Genomic DNA, 25,751 nt, shown 5'->3' with positions numbered 1-25,751 from the left:
TAAAAATGAATGTATATGGGTAATTTTACGATAGGAGTCAAGACAGACTCATGCATTTTCAAAACAATCTGTTGAAGCCATTTTCCGGTCAGCTGTTCATTTGCTAGCCCACAAGCCCTGTTTGAATTATCTTGCCGTAACAACTCATAACACTAGGACACAAAAACAGAGTCAATATGTAAGATTTTGTTCGTTTTTTAATTTATTCTGAATACAGTATGAAAAACTGTCAGCACAAAAAAGAACAGCTAAAACCATACAAAAGTAACCCATTTGATATATCCTCTTTAATAGAAAGCAAAAACATCTGCAGAGAATTGCCTGGGTAGACAATGAATAATTATAAGAACCTACTATTTTAAATAGTTCTTGGAGTGAGAGAAACAGAAGGTCAACTCCAGCATGTCCAGCAGAGCAAGCTCCAAGTATCTTAGTATCCTGAAACAGGTGTTCTCACAGACTTCGAGAGATGCCAGGCTGAGCTGCCCACACTTACAGTCTCACGGTCCATGACACCATTCATTGACAGGTTTTGCAGACGTTACAACCCGGAAACATAGACCGGCATTCTTATACTATATATTGCATAAACCCCAGGCATACGACATAATACACGTTTGGAAACGTAAAGAAATAAATTACACTTATAAATAAATAGTTATGTGTACAGGCTTGCTTCCTTTAACTGTCTTCATGCTAGCCGTCACATTGAGCTCTTACGTTCCAGCAAAAGAGGCAGCTCCAATACACATATTACCATAGAAATACATATGGGAATGTTCTCATTTTCATTGCAGAAGACTTGTTTTTTGCCTCCAATGCCTCTTGACTGCGATTCACCACTGTATAAACATATTAAATACTCATGTGTAAGGCAACTGTAGGTTAAAAGAACCGTGGCAAAGCTGAGAACTTTAACTATACAGATCAAATATGCTTTTGTGTTGTGGCAGAAAAGTCTGTGCTAATGTGGCTAAGAAACGTTCTCCAGAAACGTTCTCCAGTTCTCCCACAATTCTAGCATATTACAAACATATTTGCCTTTTTTTTAACATATCAATCAGACAGTACTAATTTTTTGATGCACATTTCACAGCTAAGTTTAAAAGGCCCATATCCTGCATCCCTCCCTCCGAAGTCCACGTAAGACATTTGTGCATGTTTGTATTGTCATAATTAAATTTTATATGACCTTTTCTGACCTCTACTCCAGATTTTTTTTTGTTTGTGTGTGTTTGCTGTGCCTTTAAGACAGATAAATGAGTTAGTCCAGGCTGAAACACTCCTTATAACTTCAGTGTGAATGGGCAGGGCTTAAGATGCAAATGCATTGGTTTTTGTCACATCACAAAAACCAGCTTAGTTTACATGCTTTGGACTGTATGGAGTGGAGAGTGAATAATACATATTGGAACATCAACAGTATTTATATCGAACTACATAAAAAAAAACTACAAACTACATCAAAAGAAAGGCTACAAAAATTTGTTTTTCCATGATATGGGCCCTTTACATTTTGTTAGTCTTCAGTTGTGCTCAACACTTATTAATCAAAGTCACCAAGTCAAAATAACAAAATCAGTGTACTGCCATCTAGTGTTCACAAAGGTTTTTCGCAAAATCATCGTCATCATCACATTCCAGCACACTTTTTTTCTATTATCTGTTGGATTGTACTAATTGAGAAGCTTAGAATAAAGTAATAAGTATAGTTTAGAAACTATAAATGTACAATACTGAGCTATATATTGTATAGTGGAAATACCAGCAAAGATATATGTGATCTCTCACTCACCCCATTTACTCAAACGTCAGCAACCCTTTGGTTTTATATCTTTTTTTTAAGCAAAATCATCCAGATAATAAATAACAGAAAGCTGAAGTTAACTGCCAGCAAAGCACCAATTTTCTCAAGCTATCTAAATGAATAATATAGTGAAAGGTACAGTAAACATGCTGTATGTTTTCTCTTTAATAGCAAGCCTGCAGGCACTGGAATAGGACTATATTTGACATCAGTACATTCTACCAATCAGTTCAACTCTACTCTTCAGCTTTATTAAACGGCACACACATTAACTTCTGTCTTCATCTCTTACACAGACAATCTGGACTAGTGTGAAATTTACATGAGATAGAACTGAGATGGGGACTCTAGTAAGCAACTTTAACTCGAGACCTAATTGATAACTCGTCTCCGACGTGCTTAAATGACTCACGACTCGCCTCGAACTCTAGACTAGGGACTCAAGAAATTTCAGCCAAATGGGGGGAAAGTACGAACAAAGCTGACTGAATTAAGACTGCTAATCTGTGTGAAATTTACCTTTTAGTTTTACTATGGTCATGTGCAGTGTTGGGGTTTGAGGACATTGCATTATGAGTATTGTAGTTAATTACCTTGGCAACTGTAGTCACTGCCACAATGCAAAATGCTTTTTATTTCTTTTTCTCATAGGCAGTCTTGGCTTTTTTTTTAATTATTTTTTTAACTTAAACCGTAAATACCAAGTACTGCACTGACTACCCAGACATTGAATTTTTGAAAGATAAAAAAATAATAATTATAATAAAATAAAACTCCCTCTGGTCCTAAACCTAGTTATAAGAAACCTTGACTAGGACTTGCATGAAGCAACTTTTAAACATCTCTGGCTAAAATTTTGCAGTGGCTAATGTACAGAGTTTTTCAAAAGCCTTGTTTGTTGTAGTATTAAAACTATCCTGCCCTGCCAGTTTATTCAACTCTGCCTTGGCACTTTAAAACATACTTTAATATTACATGAATAAATCAACATGCAGGTTCTTTAATCTCTGAAACCCCCATCATCAGACAGCCCTGATGCATATTCACAATATTATCAATGATGCATGAAACTTATCTGCAACAACTGTTTACAAAGCTGAGGCTAAGGTTATTTCAACTTTTAATAGCAACATCAACTACAGTTGTTCAACTACTTCCCCCTCACCCCAACAACAGACACCTTTTGATTCGACCTGTGCGTTAAGTATGCACCTCCTTGGTCATGCAAGTGTCTATGTTTCTCAGCACTGATTTTGTCTGTCTCATTGGTAAACAGTCTCTGGTTTAAAAAAACAAAAAACATTTTGGTTTACTAAAGATCCTTGTAAAAGAAGATCCTTCTACTGTAAAATATTCTTGTTCCTGTGAGCTGTCACTGCAGGCACACTGTATGATTAAGGCACTGTTGTCATGTTTGAATGCTGTAAGAACAGTGGTTTGGAACTCCCGATGTGCAACACTGGCATCTTCCTACTGACAATGTCTCTTTAGCAGCGACCCTGGATGTGGTAATCATCCATAAAAGGTCTTTGTATTTACAGTCTTTTCTGTGGTTTGCCCTTTTGGAGTCTCTTCTTTTTGCTTCCCTTTTCTAACACTGCAGCAGAGTAGCATGCTTTCTGCTTCCACCTTACTTTGACTTTTTTCTCTTCCTTCCTGATCAGCTTCTCTCGATGTCCACCCACAGGCTTTAGTCTGTCTCTCCTCCTTCAACCATTGTATCACTATAACAAAAAAAGTACATACAGAAATTCTAAATATTAGCATTGAATCCCAGAACAATGTTATGTACCAAAAAGTTCAATGACATCTGTGAACTGCACCATTAAGATTCATATTCAGTCAGACTGGTCTGAATAGCATTTTAGGGTGTGTTCAGACTTGGCAGGTATGGTTCTATTAAAACGAAACCTGGTGCAATTGCTCTGTTTGTGTGGCTGGTTACAACAAGACAAAACACTGCCATGTGAACCCTGGTGCACAATAAATAAGTGGCCTGAGAGCCACCGAGGCGGTCTGTCAAAGATCGCTTCTGAATAAACTCTAGTGCGATTCTCTTGAAATAGGAAAGCAAAATGGACCAAAGAGGTCTAAACAGAGCAAACATAGAATGAACTGTTGTTTTCTCTCTACATACCTTCTATGGTAGGTTCAACAGATGACTTTATGAAGCTGTTTTAAACATGTTTTCTCTCTTTATGATCTCTAAAGTAGAAAATCTAACACAAACTTATAAAATGAGGCTGAGACTTGTTCAAAGCTATTATAGAATACTTAACACACATGCATTTGACTGCACACACTGATTATGTTATGTATTATTTCCAAAATTTTATATTCCTGCTCAGTGCGCTGAGGCGATTTCACCTTGCTTCACGACATACACCAGCCTCTCATTGCTTATTGCTTTAGAATACTACAAGATATACAATAAACAAGACTCACATAAAATACATAAGCCCAGTTAGACCAAAGCACAAAATGGCTAAGTTAGATGGACTTTAATGTTCCAACACAATCATTAGATCCAAACTGTGTCATAAATTGCTCAATCTTTTGTGTACATATTTTGGATCAATGTCAAAAAGACCTTGTTGTGCGTCATTCTGTAGTCCATTATGCCTATATTAGTAACTAGTAAGCTGGATTTCTCAAGGTCAAAAACGAAAATTGTGCTCCTTGGTACCAAAAAGGTTTCAAACCCAACATTCTTCCACTGAATGTCAACAAATGCATACAATGTTGTTAAGGAGTCGAAATATGAACGTTTATACATCCATGCCAATAGCAAGCTACCACTCTTGCACGTTATAATGACGTTGAATGAAATTAATCTGGACCAAGGGAACCAAACTACAGGTATAAATGCACCCTTACAGGCTTTGAATACTCAACGATATTTCAGAAAAATTACTCATTCTCAAAGTCACAAAATCAACAATAATATTTGTCCTGCATATCTTAAGTCACCAGCTGTGCTAGGCACATATCTTACACTGTCAAAACGCATTTCTCAATTCCTGCTCACACTGTTGTTTTAATTCTGCCCAAGTTATGTGCACACAGAGTATTTAATGGTCACGAAGCTGACTTTTTTAAAGGACGCTACTTACGTAACAGCTGCCAGTCTGAGGGATTACATCGCTGAGAGAGATGACCTCAACATTCAGACTCTCCTCTAACGACTGGGCAGATACAGTGCTGCAAACAAAAGATGTACAAAAAAGATGTCACTGTGAGTGAGTGCATGTGTTGAGCATTAATCTGTAGAGCAGATCTCTTTCTGCATGTGCCTCTCACTTTTCTTGAACACTCTGGCTCTGATCTGCACTGCAGGGCTTCTGCTCTTCCTCTCTGAAAGGCAGAAAGAAATATAGCAGAAAGTGACATATTTCCTCCAGCAATGAGAAACAGGCACCCACATGCATGCACTCAACACACGCACACACCTCAAGACTGGAGTGCTGGGTGCAGGTTCAAGGCTTCCTAGAGAAAATGTTGAGTGTGTTGTGTCAGCTGAGTTGCTTGTGACATCATCTTGAGTAAGAAGTCTTGGGAGCAGGTCAGGGCGGGGCTGCATATCTGCAAGCATAAAAAGAAAAAGATCAGTTCAGCAGTGCACAGAAACTCAGAAAAACTAATCAATAATAAACCAGCAACATGAGAACAACAGTGCTGATAAACATCACAATTCAAACTTACAGCTGACCAAACAACTTCCCTTTTCAATGGATTTCCTCATTAACTTACAACAGCTTTTTAAAGGGAAATTCCACCAATTTGTCTACATTTCTGCCATTTGAATCACTGATGAAACAAAATCAGTCACCAAGTTCCTCTACAATTATACAATAATACACAAGAAGGGGTGCAGCACCCTGAGGTAGTGGCACTGGTGTGCTGGGGTCATAGGCACAAGGCCTTCAATACATTTTTATTAACAGTTTTTTCTGACAACCATGATACAAAAAAGGATTAATAAGTTTATTTTTAAGGTCTTAAGAAAATTAGCTTTGATCTTTATGCAAGCACTGCTGCATTTAAACGCTGCTAAATCTAGCGTAACATCGTGTCACAAAGACTTCCAGATGTCTACATGGAACTTGAACTAGCTACACATTACATTTCTTTAAGACATTTAAATTTTGTATCAGTAGCTGATAGTAAATTAAGTATCCAGACTAGCAACTGTCCAGTAAACTGTCTCAGCTGTAAACATCTGTAGAGGCTCTCTTTTCTTCACTTCAAGGATTAGTTTTGACAGAAGGTGGTGGGTTCAACACAGCATTTGTTGAGGGAGAATATCAACAAAATGTTAATAAATATAAACAGGGCACTCAGACGCTCACGTATGGTGTCGATGGATCCATTGCTTTTAGGAAAAAAAATTATTCATTATAGTTCTTTTTGGCAGGATTGTTACTTATAAGACACTTATCACCTCGGTCCGGCTGTCGTTTTTTTTAAATGGCTGGTTGTCGTTGCTAGCTTACAGCTGAATAAGGTGGTGTGATACAGAGATGCCATTTTCTCTTGATAGAGAATCACAGAACGTCTCTCAGCCACACTGCAAGGCCAGAAGTAACTGTGGTATGATGCAGCATTTCCCATCAAATTACCCTGAATGACTCAACAGTTCAGCGAAATTCAGCAAAATTGGTGGACTTTCTTTTATGGCTAGGATTCACCCCAAGATGCTAATGTAGCTCTGTTTTTAGCATTATAAGAATGTAAGGAAGACTATTCCTTAAAGACCCCAATCTTTCGACCTTTCTGTGTTGCCTGTTCTGCCATTTATTACTACTTCAGCCTTCTAAAATTGTAAATCACTTCACTGTCTCACTACACAATAAATTTCCCCCCACAGCTTCCTACCTCCATCTCCTGGTTTCTCTGAAGTGAGGGAGATAGCACTGCTGTTGGATAGCTGGGTCGTGTCCTGGTCTGGATGGGTTTGTTCTGCATTTGTCTGCGTCACGTTAGCTGATGATGGTGTAGCCGATGGCTGAGGCTGATGACTTTGTCCAGATACGGCAGTGTTGGCCTTCCGCACAGCAGACACCACACCTGCTCGAGTCTTCTTAGAAGGGGATGTTTTTACTAGTGAGGGGTGAAAGAAACAGGGGTTTAACCAGCTTTAGTGAAACTGCAACTTTTGTATATCGGTTAAAAAAATATATAGTGTATTTGTTGACACAATGAATTAGACTTACATGACATTTTCCTGAACACAGTGTTGCACATGAACTTCTGGAAGCGGTCTGCATAGAAGCCAGGCCTGTGTACCGACACTGTGTCCTGAAGCAGAGGGTTATTTTTGAGAATAATGCACAAATGTTTCTGTAATGTTGCAAAATAAAGATGCAGTGAAAGACACAACCACAAATAAAAATTAAGTTCCAGGGTGAGTGATTACAGAAGTACATTAATAAAAAATGTAAGTGATTCTCACAAACTTCACTAACTGTGGGCATGTATCATTTTGGTGTTTCAGTTTTTCAAATCTTTGCATTTTAAAACTTGAAGGCCTCGACAAAAGGACAATAATATTTCCAACGCGCACCACACAAATTCAAAAGCGTCATGATGTCTTTTTTACATAAGGACTGGTTGAAATTCAAACATGAATACATGCTTTGAACTCTCTGTTTAGTGTGTTTGGCTACAATCAGTTACGACATCCCCGACCTTTCACTGGTGGTTTGTTTCTGACCACAGACCACTGTTGTGTGTATTTCAGATTAGCAAACTACTCTGAATTTAACATACACAGTGACTCTTTTCAATCTTATCTTTAAGCATCATTATAGAATGTAATACCTCCAATAGCAAAAATAAGACAATTTTAGACATTTTGTGACCTTGCATTTTTAAATCTATTTAAAAGCTTCATAAGACTTTTTAAACTAAATTGTGTATTTAGTAAGTGTAGGTTGCGCCTTGAGGTTAAGGTTTAGGCTTAGGGACAAATTTATTAGAATCTTTCACATGCAAATTCAGCTTCCCTTGCATTTAATAGATATTAAGTTGAGCGTTTGTTAAAGATAGACTGAGCACCTACAAAGCATCTACAGAGGACCATCCAAATAAAGTGCTGCCAAAATTGCTAACATGCTAAGATGGCTTTATAGACAACTGTGTATTTTTCCTATAATCCTTAAACCTTTTAATTTTGTAAAGGTTATTCTGATTCTTTTCATCACTAAGCACAAAGGCGATTTATAAATGGTAGAGCAAACTTCACAACAAATGTGCTCTCTACCAGTTAAGGTAAACTTAATACTAAGATGCTTTTGGGAATTGCATTGTAAGCATTCTTCTATAAACACCACAGACTTACCCCATCATGTACTAAGGCTTTCCACGAGTGCTCCAATTTCTTCACCAACCTAAACATATTAACAGTTTTCTTAAATAAGTCTTAAATAATGTAAATAAAGTATTTGGTTATGAATTAAATCACATAACAGCATCAAAAATACATTATTCACCAAACTCTAGTACCTGTAGGACTGCAGGATGTCAATAATGCCAATAAAGATCAGTAGCCTCTCCCCTTTTGAGTTGCGTGCTGGGATTCCCCCCAAGCTGCAGTGAAACGTGCACAAAGAACAGAATCATGTGTAAATTTAAATTATTGACTGTAGCATTCCACTAAAAATGCAGTTGGCTTCCTGCGTTTGTTACAGACCGGTGAACAGCCTCAGCTGCACAGAACAGAACAATGTCACATGCCAAAACATGATAGAAGAAGCATTGTTGCTGACATGAATTCTATATTTTGAATAACTGTGCCAACTTTGTGTGTGTAAGGACAGAAGTGTATTATTAGTATTACTTGTTAGTCAGGTCAGCATTTGTAGTACTTCCATCACTTTTGTCTAAGGTCAGAATTTTGTCAACCACAAATCAGCCTTTGGATAAAAACAAAAGCTCTGCACACTGTGCATCAGTAGCCTAACCTCTCATTGGACTGTGGTGGAGTTTTCCCCTTGGCCTCCCCCTGGATTGCCTCCATGGCTGTACAGTACAGGGCCTTCTGGCCCTGAGCCCTTCTATGGTCAGACACTGCTGTGGACGCCTCTTCTCCAGCCCGTTCTACATTGTGAACCCCCACGAGTAAACTGTAGTCCATGATCTTGAAACTCTGCAGCAACTGTAGCACAGAAAGAGTTTACACATCAGCCATCATCTCAAAGCAGCCAGTGAGAAGCTACATAACCCCCCATCTCATATTTACAGTTTATTCTTAAATTTGGCCTACAAATAATTAATTTTTTTCCCGCAGCTATATATTTCCATTTGAGACGATGTGGCTAGTTACCCAACATAAGATAAATCAAGTGAGTTTAGGCTGATGCTTATGCTGTTAAAAGCAAAAACAGAGTCAATTAAGCCAACATTTTGTCCCACAAAATTCCAGTCCCAGATAATTCTAATGTTAAATATGAATTTACTTGATTTAAATGCACACTAAAATATTTTAAAAAACACTATGTATTTATACTTACACTATGACAACAACTACTATTACTTATACTAATAACATTATAATTATGATGATGACAACTAGACTGAGTAGTAGAAGCTGTGGTTTGTGTTGACGGAAGAATTGCTAATAAACACTGATTAAGGTGTGCTTAAAAGTTTATATATTATATAGTTAAAATTCATATTCAAATACAGGACACTTTTATTCCCGTATTCTAATTTAAAATGTTTGGTAACAAATGTTAATTTATAACGTTTCACCTTTCACCTGCTTATGGGCAGACTATCTGCACTATTGGACCAAAGCCTAGCAATTTATCAAGTTTAGCAGGTTTTATCTTGCTCCATGACACACAAACACACCCATCACTTCCTTCACTTGTAGACATGCAAACTTTTCCTCTCACCAGACAGTCTCGCTGGATGGTTTTGCAGAGTGCGTTGTAGTGGTCATTCTCCAGCTGCAGACCATCGGGGAGGTCCTGTATGAAGTCCAGGTCTTTGCAGGTGGGCAGGCTTTTGGTGCGCTCCTTAGGCGAGGCCCGACGCTTATACGTAGAGCCCTTCAGGTCATATTTTAAATGCATGGGGACGGCGCGGGGGAGCAAGTTGTTCATAACCACAATGCGTATGTTCTTTCCTCCAGACTGAACGCAGTAGAGCCCATAAAACTTTGGAAGCAGCGTCCGCTTGTTCTGGTTCAGGTTCTGGGAGAAGAGTCAACATCAGCATTAAGAAAGATCATTACAAGAGAGAAAAAGGGGAAGTACGTGAGGAAATACACCTCTGCCTCTCTCTCGCTCTCAAAAAACCTAATTCATTTTCTTACAAATTAAGACATGGTCACAGAAAGCTTTTTTAAATAAATTAACAATAATTTGACAGTTAATAAAACAGCTCAAGTCTGATGATGGCTCCCTCACCATGAAGTACCCAGGCAACAGCTTCTGCAGGAACTCTGCCTCCTTGTGCTGGACCGTTTTAATGATGAACTCGTCATCACTGGAGACATAGAACAGAGAGCCACTCGCCCCAGAGTTCGACAACTCTATCAGCGGCTCATTACAAAGAGAATACTGTAGAATACACAAGCACATTCACAGATCAGTGAATCTACAGTGACAGTGATGTCATCAAAGCAGTTTTATGCAGACTTCAAAAGCCAGCTCTGATAAACATACAATCTAGGCCTATGCCAAAAAAAACTTTAATCATGTAAGTCAAGTGCATTTTTTTTAATAATCAACTAATGTAAAAGCCTGTGATGCTTCAAATGATCTCAATTTTTCTCTTTTTAAATAAACTGTTATTGCACTGTGTGGTCAGATCTAGAGATGGCATATCAGTATTGATGAATATCAGTATTGGACTGATATCAGTAGAAAACACTAGACTGGGTATCAACAGGGAAAACAGAGTGAAGTAGTTTAAATAGTTTGAGCATGATGGCTTACTTTCAGATTGAGGTGCTTCAATTACAAATAGCTCATTTTAAAGCGTAGTGGTTCTTAAAGAAGAAATATTAGATCAGTATTGGTTTTGATTAAAGTTGTAATATTGATATACGGTATAATGCCGTCTCTAGTGACATCAACTAACCGCATTTGCAGCCCAAAAAAAAAAAAAATCAGGTTGTGTTGTTGTGATCAATTAGGCACAGTAAAGGGAAGAATATTACCAGGTAGTCATCAGGTCGAATCCCAAACATCTCTCTGAAGTAGCGGAAGGCGATTGGAGCATAGGTTTTAAACCTGAAGTCGCCATGGTGGTGGCCTGGGGTCAAATTACTGCCCTCGCTTACAGTGAGAAAAAAGAGAGAGAGAGAGAGAGAGAGAGAGAGAGAGAGAGAGAGAGAGAGAGAGAGAGAGAGAGAGAGAGAGAGAGAGAGAGAGAGAAGAAAGGCTGTTACAGAGAAAACCACAAAATAAAGGGGAAAGCAGAAAACCACAGGACACAGGGAAAGCAGACACAAGGAAATTACAGTGGCTGAGTAACATGCTGATCCTTAACACTTAGTGTTGTTCTGGTTTGCCATTTTTACAGTATGAAGTCTAATGAAAAATATTACAGATTGACGTTTTTTTAAACTTTAAAACAGAAATGAAAGTTGCTAAAATTGAAGGAAAAATTATGAACTTGCACATGCTTTTAATTTGATATATTACACGGGCATCCTCGACATTATGTGTTGAAAACAACTTTTACCCTCTGAACAGAACATTTTCTTTATTTTGTGTGAGACGAGATCTTTTTTTGTGTCAATAAAAAGAAAGTTTTATTTCCATTTTTCAAATTTTTACTATAAATAGCAGCCTAATTTATTTCATGTTTTTTTTAGATACGCATAGGCTACTGTGTTGGTTAAGGTGGTCACAGACAGTAGCCGCAAGAAAGGAAAACAAAACACACAGCTAAATTAAGTTTCGAATGTTTCAAACATGGAAATGGGTCATTCTCACAAAACCGCCTCAAAATATCTGTTCATAAATACTTGAGTGTTATTAGCATTATGCAGACAAAAACTACTCAGATAATTTAGCACATAAATTGGAGCTCCAAATGGTTTAGCAAAAGGTTTGTGGAGCTCATTTTTCTATTAAAATATACATACATATTGATTAAACCAGGCATCATTCTATCCAAAAAAAGAAAGTGTTAAGTTTGTGTCATTTTAATACTTTCATGTTGGGTCTCAGTATTTTGAATGGAATTTAATCCATAATTTGGAAAAGTACTGTGAAACTGTGACACAACAACCCTATTTACAAACCAGCTTAAAAATACTGCGTTTAAACCTTTAATTCTGTGGTCACCTGGGAAAGAATATGCTCTCCACTACTTCAAAGTCCTGCATGAGCACATCTCTCTCTGGTTTCTGACTTAAGCTGCCCACAGTATGCGTGATGCCTAGCTGGATGGCACCTTTCAGGGCGGACGACGTGGTCTGAGAAAGCAAAACAGAGAAATTATTACAAACATGCTGCGAAATCCACGTTTATCCAATGCAAAATACAAACAGAAGGAAATGATCAGTATCACATGAACAAAAGCAACACTGTTGTGGGTCTCATGAAGCGCAAGATTTCAAAATACTTCATAACTGCATGTTTGTTTTCATACTGCTGTCTCATGTCTGTTTTGACTATTGGAGAAGATATGATCTTATACGATCTTAAAGTCATTACAGCAACAGAAGCTTCCCACAAGGTAACCTTCAACCTTTAGCCTCAGTTATGCTTCAGATGACTTCAGGACATGCTATCTATAACAAGTCAGCAAGTGCTGAGATAACGAAGCACACGCTGCAACCTCAGAATTGGGATGTGAAAGTTATACTGCTATACTGAAGACAAAAACAGTGAGGGTGTAACCGTGATATTTCCACACAAAATTGTGACAAAGTGCACCACGGAGACGTGACAATTCATTGTGGAGAATACATATTCTATTAATTCTGCCATCTAGTAAATCTGCATTGTTTCAACACATCGTTTGAAACCATCAGCAGCAATCAACAACTCACCCTACCACTCCTGCTGCCACCCAGCTCTAGTGTCACTAGGAAGTTGAGCAATAACATGTTTACTTACTATTTTTCTTCCCAGGTTTGTTCAAAATATTAGGAGAATATAGAGCTGGGTGACATGAAAACAATTACAGTGCCCTCTACAAATATTGGCACCCCTGGTAATCATGAGTAAAATAAGCTGTATTTTTTTTCCTAATTACTTAACCTTTTGATCTTTCATTCAAAATATTAGCAAAAATCTAACTTTTATTTAATGCGTAACGATTGAAAGAATCTATGTATGCCACAATTGTTGGAAACCCTTGAAAATCTGAAGAGGAAGAGCTAAATTAAGTATATTCCTATTCATATTTTATGTTTTAAAGTTCCCCTGAGCGATTAGGAACACTTAAATGGTCAGTCATGACTTCTTGTTTCACTGAGGAATATGTCTATATAAATAAAAGATGAGAAACAGAGCAAATTCCCTTAGTTATCCATCATTATGAGAAAGACCAGAGAATACAGCAGTGATGAAAAAGGTTGTTGAGCTACACAAATCAAGAAATGGCCACACGACAACAGGTAAACCGTCCATTTCCACTATGAGGTCAATAATTAAGAAGTTTAAAACAACTAAAGATGTTAAGAATCTGCCGGGAAGAGGACGGATGCCTATACTGACCCGACGCACTGTGGACAATATGAGTGGACAAAGAATATATAAGGATCACAGATGGAGAACTGCAGACATTAAGTAGATCTTAGGTTCAGAACATCTCCCAAACCACAATCAAACCAAACACCACGTATATAACCCCAGTCTGTTTGCTGGGACTGTTTTCTATGGTCAGATGAGGAAAAACCTGCAGGATGTGCTGGAGAGGACAGTCAGAATTTGAAGGATCTGGAGATACTCTGTATGGAGGAATGACCTCAAATCCTTTGACATCTGTTCTCCAGTCTCATCAGAAGACTAGGAGAAGACTCAGTGCTTTCACATATAGTTTGTTTTAAAAGAACCAAACTGAGTTCTGTTAAAGTGAACCTGAAAGGGAACCAACTTCAAATGACCTTGTTCTTTTTGTGTTCACAATGTGAGCGAACTATAAAGAGGACTGTTTTCTTTCTGGTCCTTTTAAATCTCAGTCCACTTAGATCCACTTCTTGTTCAGACCACAACTCTATTTCACAGCACTCACGGTGTGTGCAGCGCTCGCAAAGTGGGCAGCGTTCTCTGATAAATCTAACCTTTCAGGTGGCAAGAGGAACCACCAGACACCCCTGCTGCTCCCCTATTGGCCACGCTGAGATGACTGGCCAAAGCGCATTGCGCAAAATTGGACAAATAAGCTTGCATGTCTGCTGCGGTGAGTTCCGTTTTCGGTTGTGTTCCTCACTGAGCTCTGCCTGATGAAATTTAACGCTAATACGGATTTTTCATTCACTCAGCCTTCAGTGTGAAAGCAGCTTAAAATTGTGTTGCGTGCCCAGTATGAGCCTTTAACATGGTAAAATCACGCTGGCTCTCGCATCTTATCGCTTTAATATGTCAGGGCTGCTGTTTTGTCACAGATAACGGACAGGCTTTAATCTGAGTAGAACCTTATAAATGATCCTTGGTGGTCTGTTTTTACCTGTTGAAGAGTTGGAAGACTGCGGCTGTTTGCGTACAGTAAGCCTCGAGGTCTTCACCATAAAGCAAAAGTGGGCTGGGGCAGTTTAATTTTCACAATGCACAAATCAATCAAACCACAAAACGAACTACAAACGAACTGGACATATGCAAAAGAAACTATGACTCAGCGTTCTCAGTACACTTCAGACACTGAAATGGCATACGCGTGAAAACACCCAGAGTTCTTTGCAAAAGGAGGCTGCACAAATTATTAAATAAAGAGGTGCCAACAACTGTGGCACACACAGATTTGAGACAAATACCCCTTTCCTGCTATGATTTAGGTTTTTTTCCTTCAATCACTATACTTCAAATAAAGATGAGATTTTTGCTAATATTTTGAATGAAAGAAAAATCATGTTTTTTTTTTTATAGCTTGTTTTGCTCATGTTTACCAGTGGTGCCAATATTTGTGGAAGATACTGTATAACTATCATGATAAATTACATCACAGTATGTCACAATGTGCTTTTCTGAGTATATCATGGAAAAAGTGTATAATTAGTCCTGTTTAATTGGATTTAGTGCAGCACAGTGTGTATATGTCGAATACAAGTAACTGACTTCATGGTTTTTGATAGCATTTTTACAATATAACTCCTTTGTTCGATCACGTCAGAAAAAAAAAAAATCGTGACCCACTGTGTATCATAAAAAACGTCCTGAAGAATATTACATTTTGCCATATCGGCCACATATGAAAATATCAACCCAGGATCGCAAATTGAATTAAAACAAAACTATGACAGGAAAAGGCCATCAGACTGGCACGCAAAGTAACCAATTACAGACAGTTTAGCACAATGCGAGCAACAAAAACAAGCTTGTTTTAAACTAAGTGTAGTACAGGTCAGGAAACACAGAGGATATCTCCTTTACTTGCTACTAACAGCTTCAAACAGAATTCAGAAATAACTGTTTTGTAACACAAGGTGCCACAAATGTTCTCAAGTTCAGTATATTTTATTGCTTTCCTTCAGGGATCGATCACATATGTTATTTGGGTGTTTGGATTAATTAACACCAGAACAACAAGCTAAACTTTCTTACCTTTTTGTATGTAGTCTCCCCTGTAGGATCAATCCCACGATGACCAATAGTTTTCTTATTGGTCTGTGATGAACTTGGGGAGCCCAGGCCCTGAGAGATGCAAAGGTATAATAATGAGTCCATGCAATACAATATTTAGGTGTTATGTAATATAGAACCTAGGAAACCAAAAGCTACTTTTGAAGGATGAGAAAATATAACTTGACAGTTTGACACACCTAAGGGACAAGGAATATGAGTAAGTGAAAGTGTAGTAAGGCAAAAATCCAAAATTATTCTTACTTCTAAAGACGCCATCCTACCAGTTCCAGTCGTTCCTGTACCAATGCAAAGAGAAAAGAACAGTTACTCAGGCAATGATATGCAAATATCTCTAGCTCTAAACAATCCTAATCCTGATTCCAGCAACTTTTCACATGGCCTTTATGTATTATGGCAGGCCCAGGGAACTTAGAATACTACCACTGTACCCAAAATCTACAAAATAGTAATAGTTCAGGTGTGGGCAAAAACATTAATTTACATTAAAAGTTAACAATGTACAAAGATTTTATTTCAAGTAATTTTGGAGCATTTCAATTGCTCCATTTAGCATGAAACATTCACAAAATGTAAATGATGTAGAAACATAAAAATCCAATAACAAAATGCAGCTACGTTTTGCACAGTGATGATATCACTGCCTAAGGTTATAAAGTGCTATTGCAGCCATTTACACAAGTGCGTCATTTTGATAAACACAGAGGAACAAAGTTTAGCTTCTATTTAGCAGCAGGGATATTTTCTACAACTTACAAAGCAAGACTTCCTTCTCTGCACGCTGTCATAGCTGGTACAGGAATATTTTGATTGCTACAAGTAAAAATCAATTTAGCAGTCTGATTATATCCCCTTACCTAATTTGTATTTGCCTGTACCTATACAGTACCTATACGCCTATTTCTCATTACAATAAACTGTCTTATGGTAATAAAAACAGCATGTAAATCCTAAAACAGTACACTTAATATTGTTATTGATGAACAATGATCTCCTGCATCTCTGTTCTGCTACTAAAGAGTTGCACTGCTCTTTATTTCATGCAAAGAACCAGTTTTACATGAGAACTATAATAGCCAAAGAAAACATATAACTCCGATGATGATGACTTCCTTTTAAAAGGAACTAGCTTGGTGATATATTTTTTTTCCCTTTTCACTTGTAGTAATTATCATAGTGCTGACATGCAAATAAGCCTGCAAATGGGACACAGAAGTGCGTTGAGGCTCGAGGAAATAGAAATCCTCATTGAAATAATACCATTTTGCTCACTTTGTAAGGAAACATGTAGTTAGTTAGTGTTCTTTAGGTGCTGACGATATCCATGACATGCCCAGAAAAGTGTACTTTGACAATTTATCATGAAAATGATAAAATATCATCATACTGCCCACTTCTAATTTGACGTAATTAAAACAAAAACAAGGAAAAACAACCATGGGGTAAGGGAGTTGTAGTCTTATATGGAAATATATTTCAGCCAAACATTTCGGGCCAGTTTCCCCAGACCAGATGAAACCTAAACCTAGACTAAAAAGGACTTTCAAAGGTAATTCACCACTGGCACAGCAATTTAATCCAAGACTATAGTCTTAAAAATGGGTCTTCAAGGGTTCTTTAGTAAAGACAATGGTTCTATACAGACCCGTGAATTCTCATTTGAATGCATGCATTCTTAATAGTCAACAGGTTCTTCTCGATGCGGTTTAGATGATGGATGGATGGTTCTTCTCGATGGTGGAAAAAACTGTTGGTTGTTTAAAGAATCCTTCTGGAATTGTTCTGTGTCGCAGCAAAGAGGGTTACTGTTACAAGTCAAAGAAACATTTTTTCAGTACTACACAGAACCTTTCACCAAGAATGACACGCTTATCCATGTCTGTGGTCACTGGCCCTTCATGTTTGTGAACTGCAACTTGTAAAAACCACAAACTTTTTTTTACATTCCACCTTTCTGTTTATTTGATATTATCTTGTTTTCCCAGCAAACACAGTCTCCAGGATGCAGAAACCCAACAGAAACCTGAATCAGATGACTATGGGCATGAAAGACTTATGAGCTAGAAAGGCCTTTATGACTAAAGCCATTTCAAAATAACCATGTTCACTAAAATGAATCTATATGCAGAATTCTGAAAAAAAGCTTAGTATGCTGGTCTTTAATCTTCACTCGAAAAATTTGGACTTATAATTTGGACAAATAACAGACGACCTCTCATCAGCTTTCACTAACATCAGGAACTTGGCCAATCGTGATAGCTTAGTCAATACTAGCCATACTGCAAATGTTTGCAAACAAAGTCACCACAGAGGCTTGAATAAGAGACTGAATTGCACACTTACATTAGGCCGGTCACAATTATTACATAATCGCCTATTCGCAATTATTTGAAATGATCACAATTGCGTAAGCTGACTGCAATCACTTTCCTCAGTCATTAGATTTTACAATCATATTGTGCTGCAACTAAATTGGGTGTTAAAAATGTTTTCAAAAAAGAAAAAACAATCATCATGGGACAAAAACTTCTAACTTAGTGTTCTAACATGTTCAGGGGCAGCGCAGAGTAATGTTTGTTTATTAGTTAGCTATGAAGCTAACATTTTTAGTATGTATGCTAGCATACTGAGTGTGTTTTTGCTTATATTTTCACTCTCATGCAGAACATATAGCTCTGCTTAACTCTACACATAATTCTGTGTAACTTTAGATGTTTGTGTGTGTGCAGTATTGATTTCACAGTACAACCAGTGTTAGCAACTAAGGAAACATAACTAAGTAAACATATCTAGCAAGAGAAGTGACTAGTATGCAATTTAGCCAACTGTTCATTTAAAACTATCAAAAAAACAAGAAAAGATCATTAAATCATTATTTGCATTTATTCATATGATAATTAATCAATTAAAATTTCATGATCGTGATAGGCCTAAATTCCATCTTAACTCTACTCCTGTCCATAAGTAAACATTGTTTGTAACGTACTAGAAACTGTATATCAACATTGACCTGTATCTATATCAAGCTGATATCAACAGAAAATGTTCAACCGGATATCAGAGGGGAAAAAGGGATCTGAACCAGTTCTGTAAGCAATCCAGCCTAAAATATCACACTTGCACTGTGTGTGTAATGTTCGTGTTGTGTTTCTTCCTGTGGGGTAGCAAAGTGTTTGCGTAGATTGAGATGATAGTCTACTATTTTGATAGAGTTTCAAAATGTCTGCTTAGTTAAACGGCAAAAAAATAAAAGATGTCATTCGGAGTAGCCTGATGTGAAGAGCTCTTTTCTAGAGAAACTAAAAATTGTTCACAGAGGTGGACGTCCGAAGTATTACATGCCTCTAAAGCTATATCACAGACATCTATGAAATGGTTTGAAATATGCTGCATAATGATCGGGACATAGTTTTAGGATGGTTTTTGGATAAGTTTGGCCTAAAATGTATCTTTTAAAAGCGAGGAGAGGTGCACACAGGGCATTCTAAGGCAAAAATAGTGCTCAAACAAAACTTTTAATGAAAAGAGTCGGCTGAAAAATTAGACTAAAATTTCAGTGCATGCTTCATATTAGCCTCATAGCTTAACTCAAAAACTAAGTGATCCAAACTTCGGACACCAAACATCTCTTGGTTGACAGAGTTAATGTGAAACATGTAAAGAAGATTTCTGTGGAATTGTTTCTTTAATATCCTGCTTCTTATTCTCCTTACTTAGCCTTAGAACTAAAATTCCTGGTCCACAGACTCCCCACTCAGTACTCTAGAATCCAAACTGAGTCGAGCAGCATTAGATTTACTGAGGTTATCTGTACTTTACGGACTCTTAGCTGTTGACTCTTTTATGAACAGCAACAATCTGTAGAAATGCAATGTTATTGCTTTCTTAAGGGAACAGTTCACACATAAAAAAATAAATAAATAAACATCAGGACACACTGGGCTGAAACTACAAAAAAAGCTGGCCAATGAGCAAATAGTTTACATAAAATAAGTACAAGTACAATTATTACAGTATTTAGGCTACTGTATGAGCCAAAATCCAACATCCTCCATAACAGAATGGCTGCACATCCAAAGTAATGAATTCCATTTTGTTTAAGTTACACTTGGAACTGAAGCAGGAACTGTGTTAGCATGCTAGGAGGAACTTCTGGTGTTTTGCTGTATTCTGCATATCGAGCAGGATGTAGTGTTTTCAATAGGTATCAAACCTGTATTGGAGAACTTGTTGTACCCTCTCGTTACTTGGCAAGAACACAGATTACAAATTGCTTGTGTACTGTCCCAGGACATAGGAAATTGTTGCTGCCGCTCAAACTGTTTGAACGCGTCTGCAGTACCGCTGAACGTTTAATCATTTTAATATCAAAATTGCAACTTGAAAGAGCGCATTTTTCAGATCTTAAGAACTGTAAATGTGATTACAAACTATATAATTCACATACGTCTCAAATTTTAAATGGAGAAATTTAACCTAATGATGCAGAGCTTGTGAACTACCATTCTGGCACACAAAAGTCAACATTTAAGTCTTAAGCTTAAAAAACGTGATATGCTGGTAAGAAGGTCCCAGAGCTAATTTTAAAGAAAACAAATTACATTTAAATCGCAAACCTGGTCAAAAAAAAACAAAACAAAAAAAAAACAACAACAACAAAAAAAAACAAAACAAAACCAAACAAAAAAACAAAAACATAATTAGATATTTTCCACATCTCGCTCAGCCCTAGTCTGCAGTGACCACAGGAGAAAAGAGAAAGAATAATAAAAGGAATAAACAGCATTTTAAATCACTATTTCTCATTTTCATCACCTTTAACATTAATGGTAAAGTCTTTCATTTTAAAATAGGTCCAATTTATCTTTGTTATTTTCAGAAAATTTTCAGCCGAAAACCGAAAGTGTTTAGCAGTTTCGGCTGAAAATTTAGGCTGAAATTTCAGTGTATGCTTAACATTAGTTTTGTAGCTCCGCTGAACAACTAAAGAGATGCAAACGTTGTACAAAAATATCTCCTGATTGACAGAGTATGTCTGAGTTACAGGCAAAATTGTGTAAAGCAGATTTTTCATGTAATCGTTTCTTTAGCATCCTGCTTCTTATTCTCATTACTCAGCCTTCTTGCAGCATTTAAGCGTAATCCACAGATGCTGGATTGACTAGGAGGAACAGCCAACCTTCTGTGTAGCGTGACGACAAAAAAAAAATCCAACCACAACACACAGACACACAGAAGATATTGTTATTTGTAGCAACATGCAGATCATATGCTCACTTTGGCTAGAAGTGTGACAGCAACTGCAAATGCACAATCACAGAGCATGCACAAACACCTGGCTCATAGTCCTGAACCCCCTTCTCCACATTTTTGACTCTGATCAGATCTTGCTGAACCACAACACATCTGCACACACTACTTACAACATAAAAAGCAACAGAAGCACTGTTACCGAAGACCCCATATCACACTAAAGCATTAGCCATCCATGAACTTTACTCACATCACAAACACACGCATGCATGTACCTCTCCGAGGAAACAACCTCCTCCTCCAAAACAGAATAAACACATCTGGAGGACAACCATCAAACTAGTTATAATTAGATTAGTAGAAGTAAAGACGAATACCACAGAAATGCAATGAACTGCAACAAAAAGTGAAAGACAACTCAGTACCTCCCATCTGTTCATTCGACCAAAATGAAGAGACGTGATAGTTTTAAAGCCCCTGTCAATATGGTTTAAAATGTTTATAAGATATGCCAGGGAATAAACATTTACCAGCATTATCTTCACGAAATATATAAATACAATATAAAAATACATAAAGGCGCAGCCAAAAATTCACAGCTGCTGTTGGCTCAGAACTGTGAGGGCGCGTCGGAACGCAAACAATGTAAGCAACTCGGCACCAGTGGAGCGACACTGCCAATCGGTGTATTTGAGCCGCACAACGTCTGAGCCTCTCACGCAGAAAAACTATTTCACTCTTGTCCACCGCTCTGACTGGTGAATAAAAAGTGCAAAATGGAGTACAAGCTGACAGTTTTAGAGGCCTAAAAATATTAAGCAGCTGTTGTTCAAGAAATCAGGCTTTCATCCTATGACAAGTAGATCACAATCACATAGATTTGAACGCTCAGTACCAACATTATATCCATAACCTGCAGCTAGCTAGTTAGTTAACTGATTGACTGTGATTCTGAAACTGAGGTCACACAAGCAGCCACAATCAGTCACGTTTACAGACACTGTGGAGAATTTCTCATGTGCCTTATTGGGCATCACGCCTGTAAAGTACAATTGCAGGGAATCACAGTGAGCCTTGATGTTAGGGGGATAGCTAACGTAATACTTAGCTAATGCTTCGTTTTATTCTTACAGTTAAACTGAACTGCTAGCTATTGCATGCTTGTAAATGACATTAATCGCTTATAACTTCATAGGATCCTCTGACAGGTGGCTAACACAAGTAGGAAACAGCATCTAGCTATGCTAAAAACAATAGTGTAATAAATCTTTATAACAAGCATCACTGACAAATTTAGAAAAGCCTTAATAAGCTACTTTCTGGGAGTTTTGTGACTCAGAGCAGTGGGAGAGCAGTCACTTTATGGGAGGGCGAGGAATGTGAGTAGCTGACATTTACATATTACTAACTCTCATTGGTACTTTGGCATATCTGATATCTCCTACATGAAATTTATGGTGCTGTCCGATCGGAAGGCAGCCGTCTAAGTAGGCAGCATTTTAAGGCAGCATTTGCACGCTCCCGAGACTACGGCTGTCCCTTTCTGAAGGCAGCTTGTCTTCTAAGCCTTTTTGTATGCAAGTAACCTATCGGTGTCCTTAGGGAATAACATTAAAGAAGCGTAGCTGGCTGAAGAGCTGAGAAAGAGCAGCTGTTACTAGGAAAAAAACTGAGCTGAATGGCTAATAGCAGCTCACTTTTACAGTGCATGTGGGGGAAAACATGGTAGAACCAGCGCTACAGACTGTCTCTGAATGATGAAAAATACTTTAACATACTGGACGATATAAAAATGTAAAATGAATAAAATGCTCAGAAATTTTTTTTTTTTTAAATAAATACCATAAATGCTTAATTTTGCCTGCTCTGCTTGGCTTGTATTGCTATGCTTATCACAGTCACATCAGGATGAATGTTGATGGCTAAATTTCAGACTAGGAGCTCATAAATCAGATGAGAATGCATAAAATACAATGCATGTTAGCCAGCTTAGCAGTTTGTGTGTGAACATTTTTTTCTGAGTGCAGAAAAACTGTACAAATTATAAGTAGCTTTCATCTTTTGTGTGTTACAAATAAAGCAGGGTATTTATAGGTCGAGGACAATGATCGAGTTGAAATGATGCACAAACTAGTAATCACGATTATCTGTATTTATTTGGGACATTTGTGTCGAGTATATTACAGCAGACATGACTCCTTAAAGCAGCCCATTCTTCATACACAATAAATTACCACAATAATGCCAATGCAAGGAAAACAGCTGCTGCAGATTTGATTTGCGAGTAAACAGATAAAACGTGTACAGCGCAGTGACGTGTGATGGTTCTGTAGAGTGTCCCGAATGTGATATCTACTAAGGTTCCTTTACGATTAAAATGCTGCCCAACAAGAGAGATGCCTTGAAGAGTGAGTGACTAGTTAGGCAGGCGCCTCCAGAACGGAACGCACTATTAGTTTCACTCAACTCAAATCGAACAGAAGAAAACAACAAAACAAAGGTAATTTCAAAAACCTCTCAACAGAGAAGATCAACATCATTCTTTCACTGCCAGATCATTGTAAAAAGCTCACAGAAACTTCAAAAAATATTTGGAAGAAAATCATTAAAATCAGTAGATAGGGGCTTTAAGAACAGACAAAAGCATTAACGAAAGTACATCTTCTACTACTGTTCCTGCAGACAAAGAGCAAGACATATATCATTGTTCTTTTCCAGTCACCTGACTTACCTGTCGGGTTCACCCCATCTGTGGGAACTTGACCAGCCGTAGCCATCAGATGGCCAAAGTTTCATAGGTTTCACTTTCACTTACACGTTCTAGGATAAAGTATAAAACAACCATTAGATGTTCTATAACTTAAAAGTTGGGTTCAAATCATTAGCATTTCAAATTAGGAATGGGAAACATCACAAAAATATATCACAATATTTAAAGACGTTTTCACGATACCCAGACAGCACAGACACAATACACTAGCAGTACATTTAAAAACTGCGATCAAAACAACGATTTTACTCAGTATTTCACACAATGCACTAAATTCGATTAAACAGGACCAGTTATGCTCTTTTTGTAATGAAACCTGGAGTTGGTCAGTACGAAGCCAAGCTTGTGTTTATTTCTATACAGAATGCTTGCCAGCCGAGAACTAGCAAAATATGTACAAAACGTGGAGGGCTGCTAGACTATGGATTATTGGAAAGATCTGAAAGAAAATATGAATCGTTTTTAACAGGAGACTTGAGCTTGATATACTGGTCTTTAAAGAGGAATTCTAACAATGTTTTGTAAAGTTTATGCATAATGCATAATAAATTGTTAAGATGTAAACAGTCATTCAGAGTGGCTCGGTATGAAATGCGCTTCTGTTATTGAATCAGAATTATTCAGTGTTGGAGTTTAGACTCTGGAGAGTTTAATGCTTTTAAAAGCTCCATCGTAGAAAATGACTGCATGAAATGGTTACAAATATGGTGTCCGATGCCTGAGACATTGTTTGTTGATGGTTTTGAGAAAATGTTTTGGCCTTAGCATTTAAAAAAAAAAAACATAGAAGGTTTTATCATTATCAACATTACATTACATATAAAAACTTAAGACACACGTAGCTTCATATGTTGCAAAATAAATGACTATAGTTGGGTTGGAAACATCGCAACCCCTGGTTCCTAACAGCACCATTATAAAGAAATCAGTCAGTAGGTTTCTAACCATTTTAAATGACTTTGTTTACATTGCCACTAACAGCGAACTATGGATTACATTTGAAACATCGTTGCAAATTCCCTGTAACCTTGATCAGAATAAGCACATGGTAGATCATTTGGATCTAAGGAAACAACTACAATAGGGTTGTCACGCCATCTCTCAATACCTTGCCCTAACAAAGAGCAGAAAGGCAGCCAATCTTGATAAATGGAGTTCTTCCCACCGTGTGTTGAAAGACCTGCTAAAACGCATTAGGCAGAACACGAGATTTTCGCACTGGAAAGGCTTTAAATGATATGAATGAGGTACTGAATGCAAAAGGCTGACTCGTGGAGTTGCCCCATAACTTAATTTCCTCCCGTAAGAAGAACTTTGCTGACTTGGTAACGTTAGCTACAAAACACCACCATGGGTGTAGCTAGCAGAGTCAACAATAAATGGTTAAGCAAATGTAGCCCTAGTCTTAGACGGGTTAAAACACCTAAACACTCACTAATGTTACACTTACCAACCGTTTATGATTAGAATAGAACAAATGCCTCAACACATTTCCAAAACAATTGATTTTACCAAACCGAAACCAAGCTAGCAGCGTCCTTTACGTATCCACTCCGAGTTAGAAGTGGGGTTTAGCCTTTCAAAATACCTTTTACGAGGCTAGTCAGCTTATTATTCGCCAGCTTCTTGTTAGAATTTCCCCGTTCCACCTTAAATGGTGCAGCAATTAGCTAGCTAATCTAGCTACATTCTGGCGCCTCGTCTAGCTAACTACTGCACAATTTTATGTGGAACGAAAAAAATTCAAACAAGAAGCTGACCTCCGCTTCGTCTTTCACAGTTTGTTTACATTGTTTACACGTATTTCTATCTCAGCAGGAACGAACTAAGACCACCCGAAATTTACAAACAGCTGTAGTCAATTCACCACACGGATAAACAGACACCGCTAACACCACTCAGCTACAGATAGCTCAAGCTAACTGCTAACCTCTTTTGCTGTGTTGACTGTTTGTTGTTGACTCCGAAGTAAAAATAGAGAGAGGAGCAGTCGCCCGTCTTCTTGGCGTCTTCTATACAAATATTCGCAGATTAGAAAAGCCCTCCAGTGAGTTTCTGTAACAGAAAAGTCTCTGCAGCGTGAAAATCTCGGAAACTTTCTCCCTCTCTGCGCCGCCGCCGCGATGTCTGCGAGCTTTTGGAATAGGCGGAAGTG

The 25,751-nt window shown here is 37.7% G+C and overlaps 1 protein-coding gene across 2 annotated transcripts; it reads right to left on the bottom strand.

Annotated features, from left to right (window-relative positions):
- Nucleotides 1-179: 179 nt before the first annotated feature.
- On the bottom strand, nucleotides 180-25,751 carry pip5k1aa (phosphatidylinositol-4-phosphate 5-kinase, type I, alpha, a). 2 transcript variants are annotated; one of them, XM_036567317.1, is made up of 18 exons: nucleotides 25,527-25,751; nucleotides 23,558-23,646; nucleotides 21,102-21,146; nucleotides 15,817-15,851; nucleotides 15,535-15,624; nucleotides 12,112-12,242; nucleotides 10,977-11,094; nucleotides 10,222-10,374; nucleotides 9,706-10,005; nucleotides 8,770-8,963; nucleotides 8,312-8,395; nucleotides 8,148-8,196; nucleotides 7,021-7,105; nucleotides 6,683-6,907; nucleotides 5,257-5,389; nucleotides 5,108-5,161; nucleotides 4,921-5,008; nucleotides 180-3,531 (listed from the first exon to the last, which is right to left on the bottom strand). In XM_036567317.1, exons 2-18 carry the CDS (start codon nucleotides 23,601-23,603, stop codon nucleotides 3,529-3,531), a joined length of 1,833 nt encoding a protein of 610 aa, XP_036423210.1. In that variant the 5' UTR covers nucleotides 23,604-23,646; nucleotides 25,527-25,751; the 3' UTR covers nucleotides 180-3,528. The 2 variants fall into 2 exon arrangements, with proteins under 2 accessions (XP_036423210.1, XP_036423211.1); XM_036567318.1 differs by lacking the exon at nucleotides 21,102-21,146.

The sequence above is a fragment of the Colossoma macropomum genome, unplaced genomic scaffold (assembly GCF_904425465.1).
Source record: "Colossoma macropomum unplaced genomic scaffold, Colossoma_macropomum, whole genome shotgun sequence".
Classification (NCBI taxonomy): Eukaryota; Metazoa; Chordata; class Actinopteri; order Characiformes; family Serrasalmidae; genus Colossoma; species Colossoma macropomum.
This window is presented reverse-complemented; position numbering and strand designations above follow the sequence as displayed.

Coding starts and splice junctions, on each gene's coding strand:
- pip5k1aa (XM_036567317.1), bottom strand. CDS start 23,603: ATGGCTACGGCTGGTCAAGTTCCCACAGATGGGGTGAACCCGACAG. Junction 15,625..15,816: donor GTAGGATGGCGTCTTTAGAA/GTAAGAATAATT, acceptor TGCATCTCTCAG/GGCCTGGGCTCCCCAAGTTC. Junction 10,375..10,976: donor TTCGACCTGATGACTACCTG/GTAATATTCTTC, acceptor TGTATTCTACAG/TATTCTCTTTGTAATGAGCC.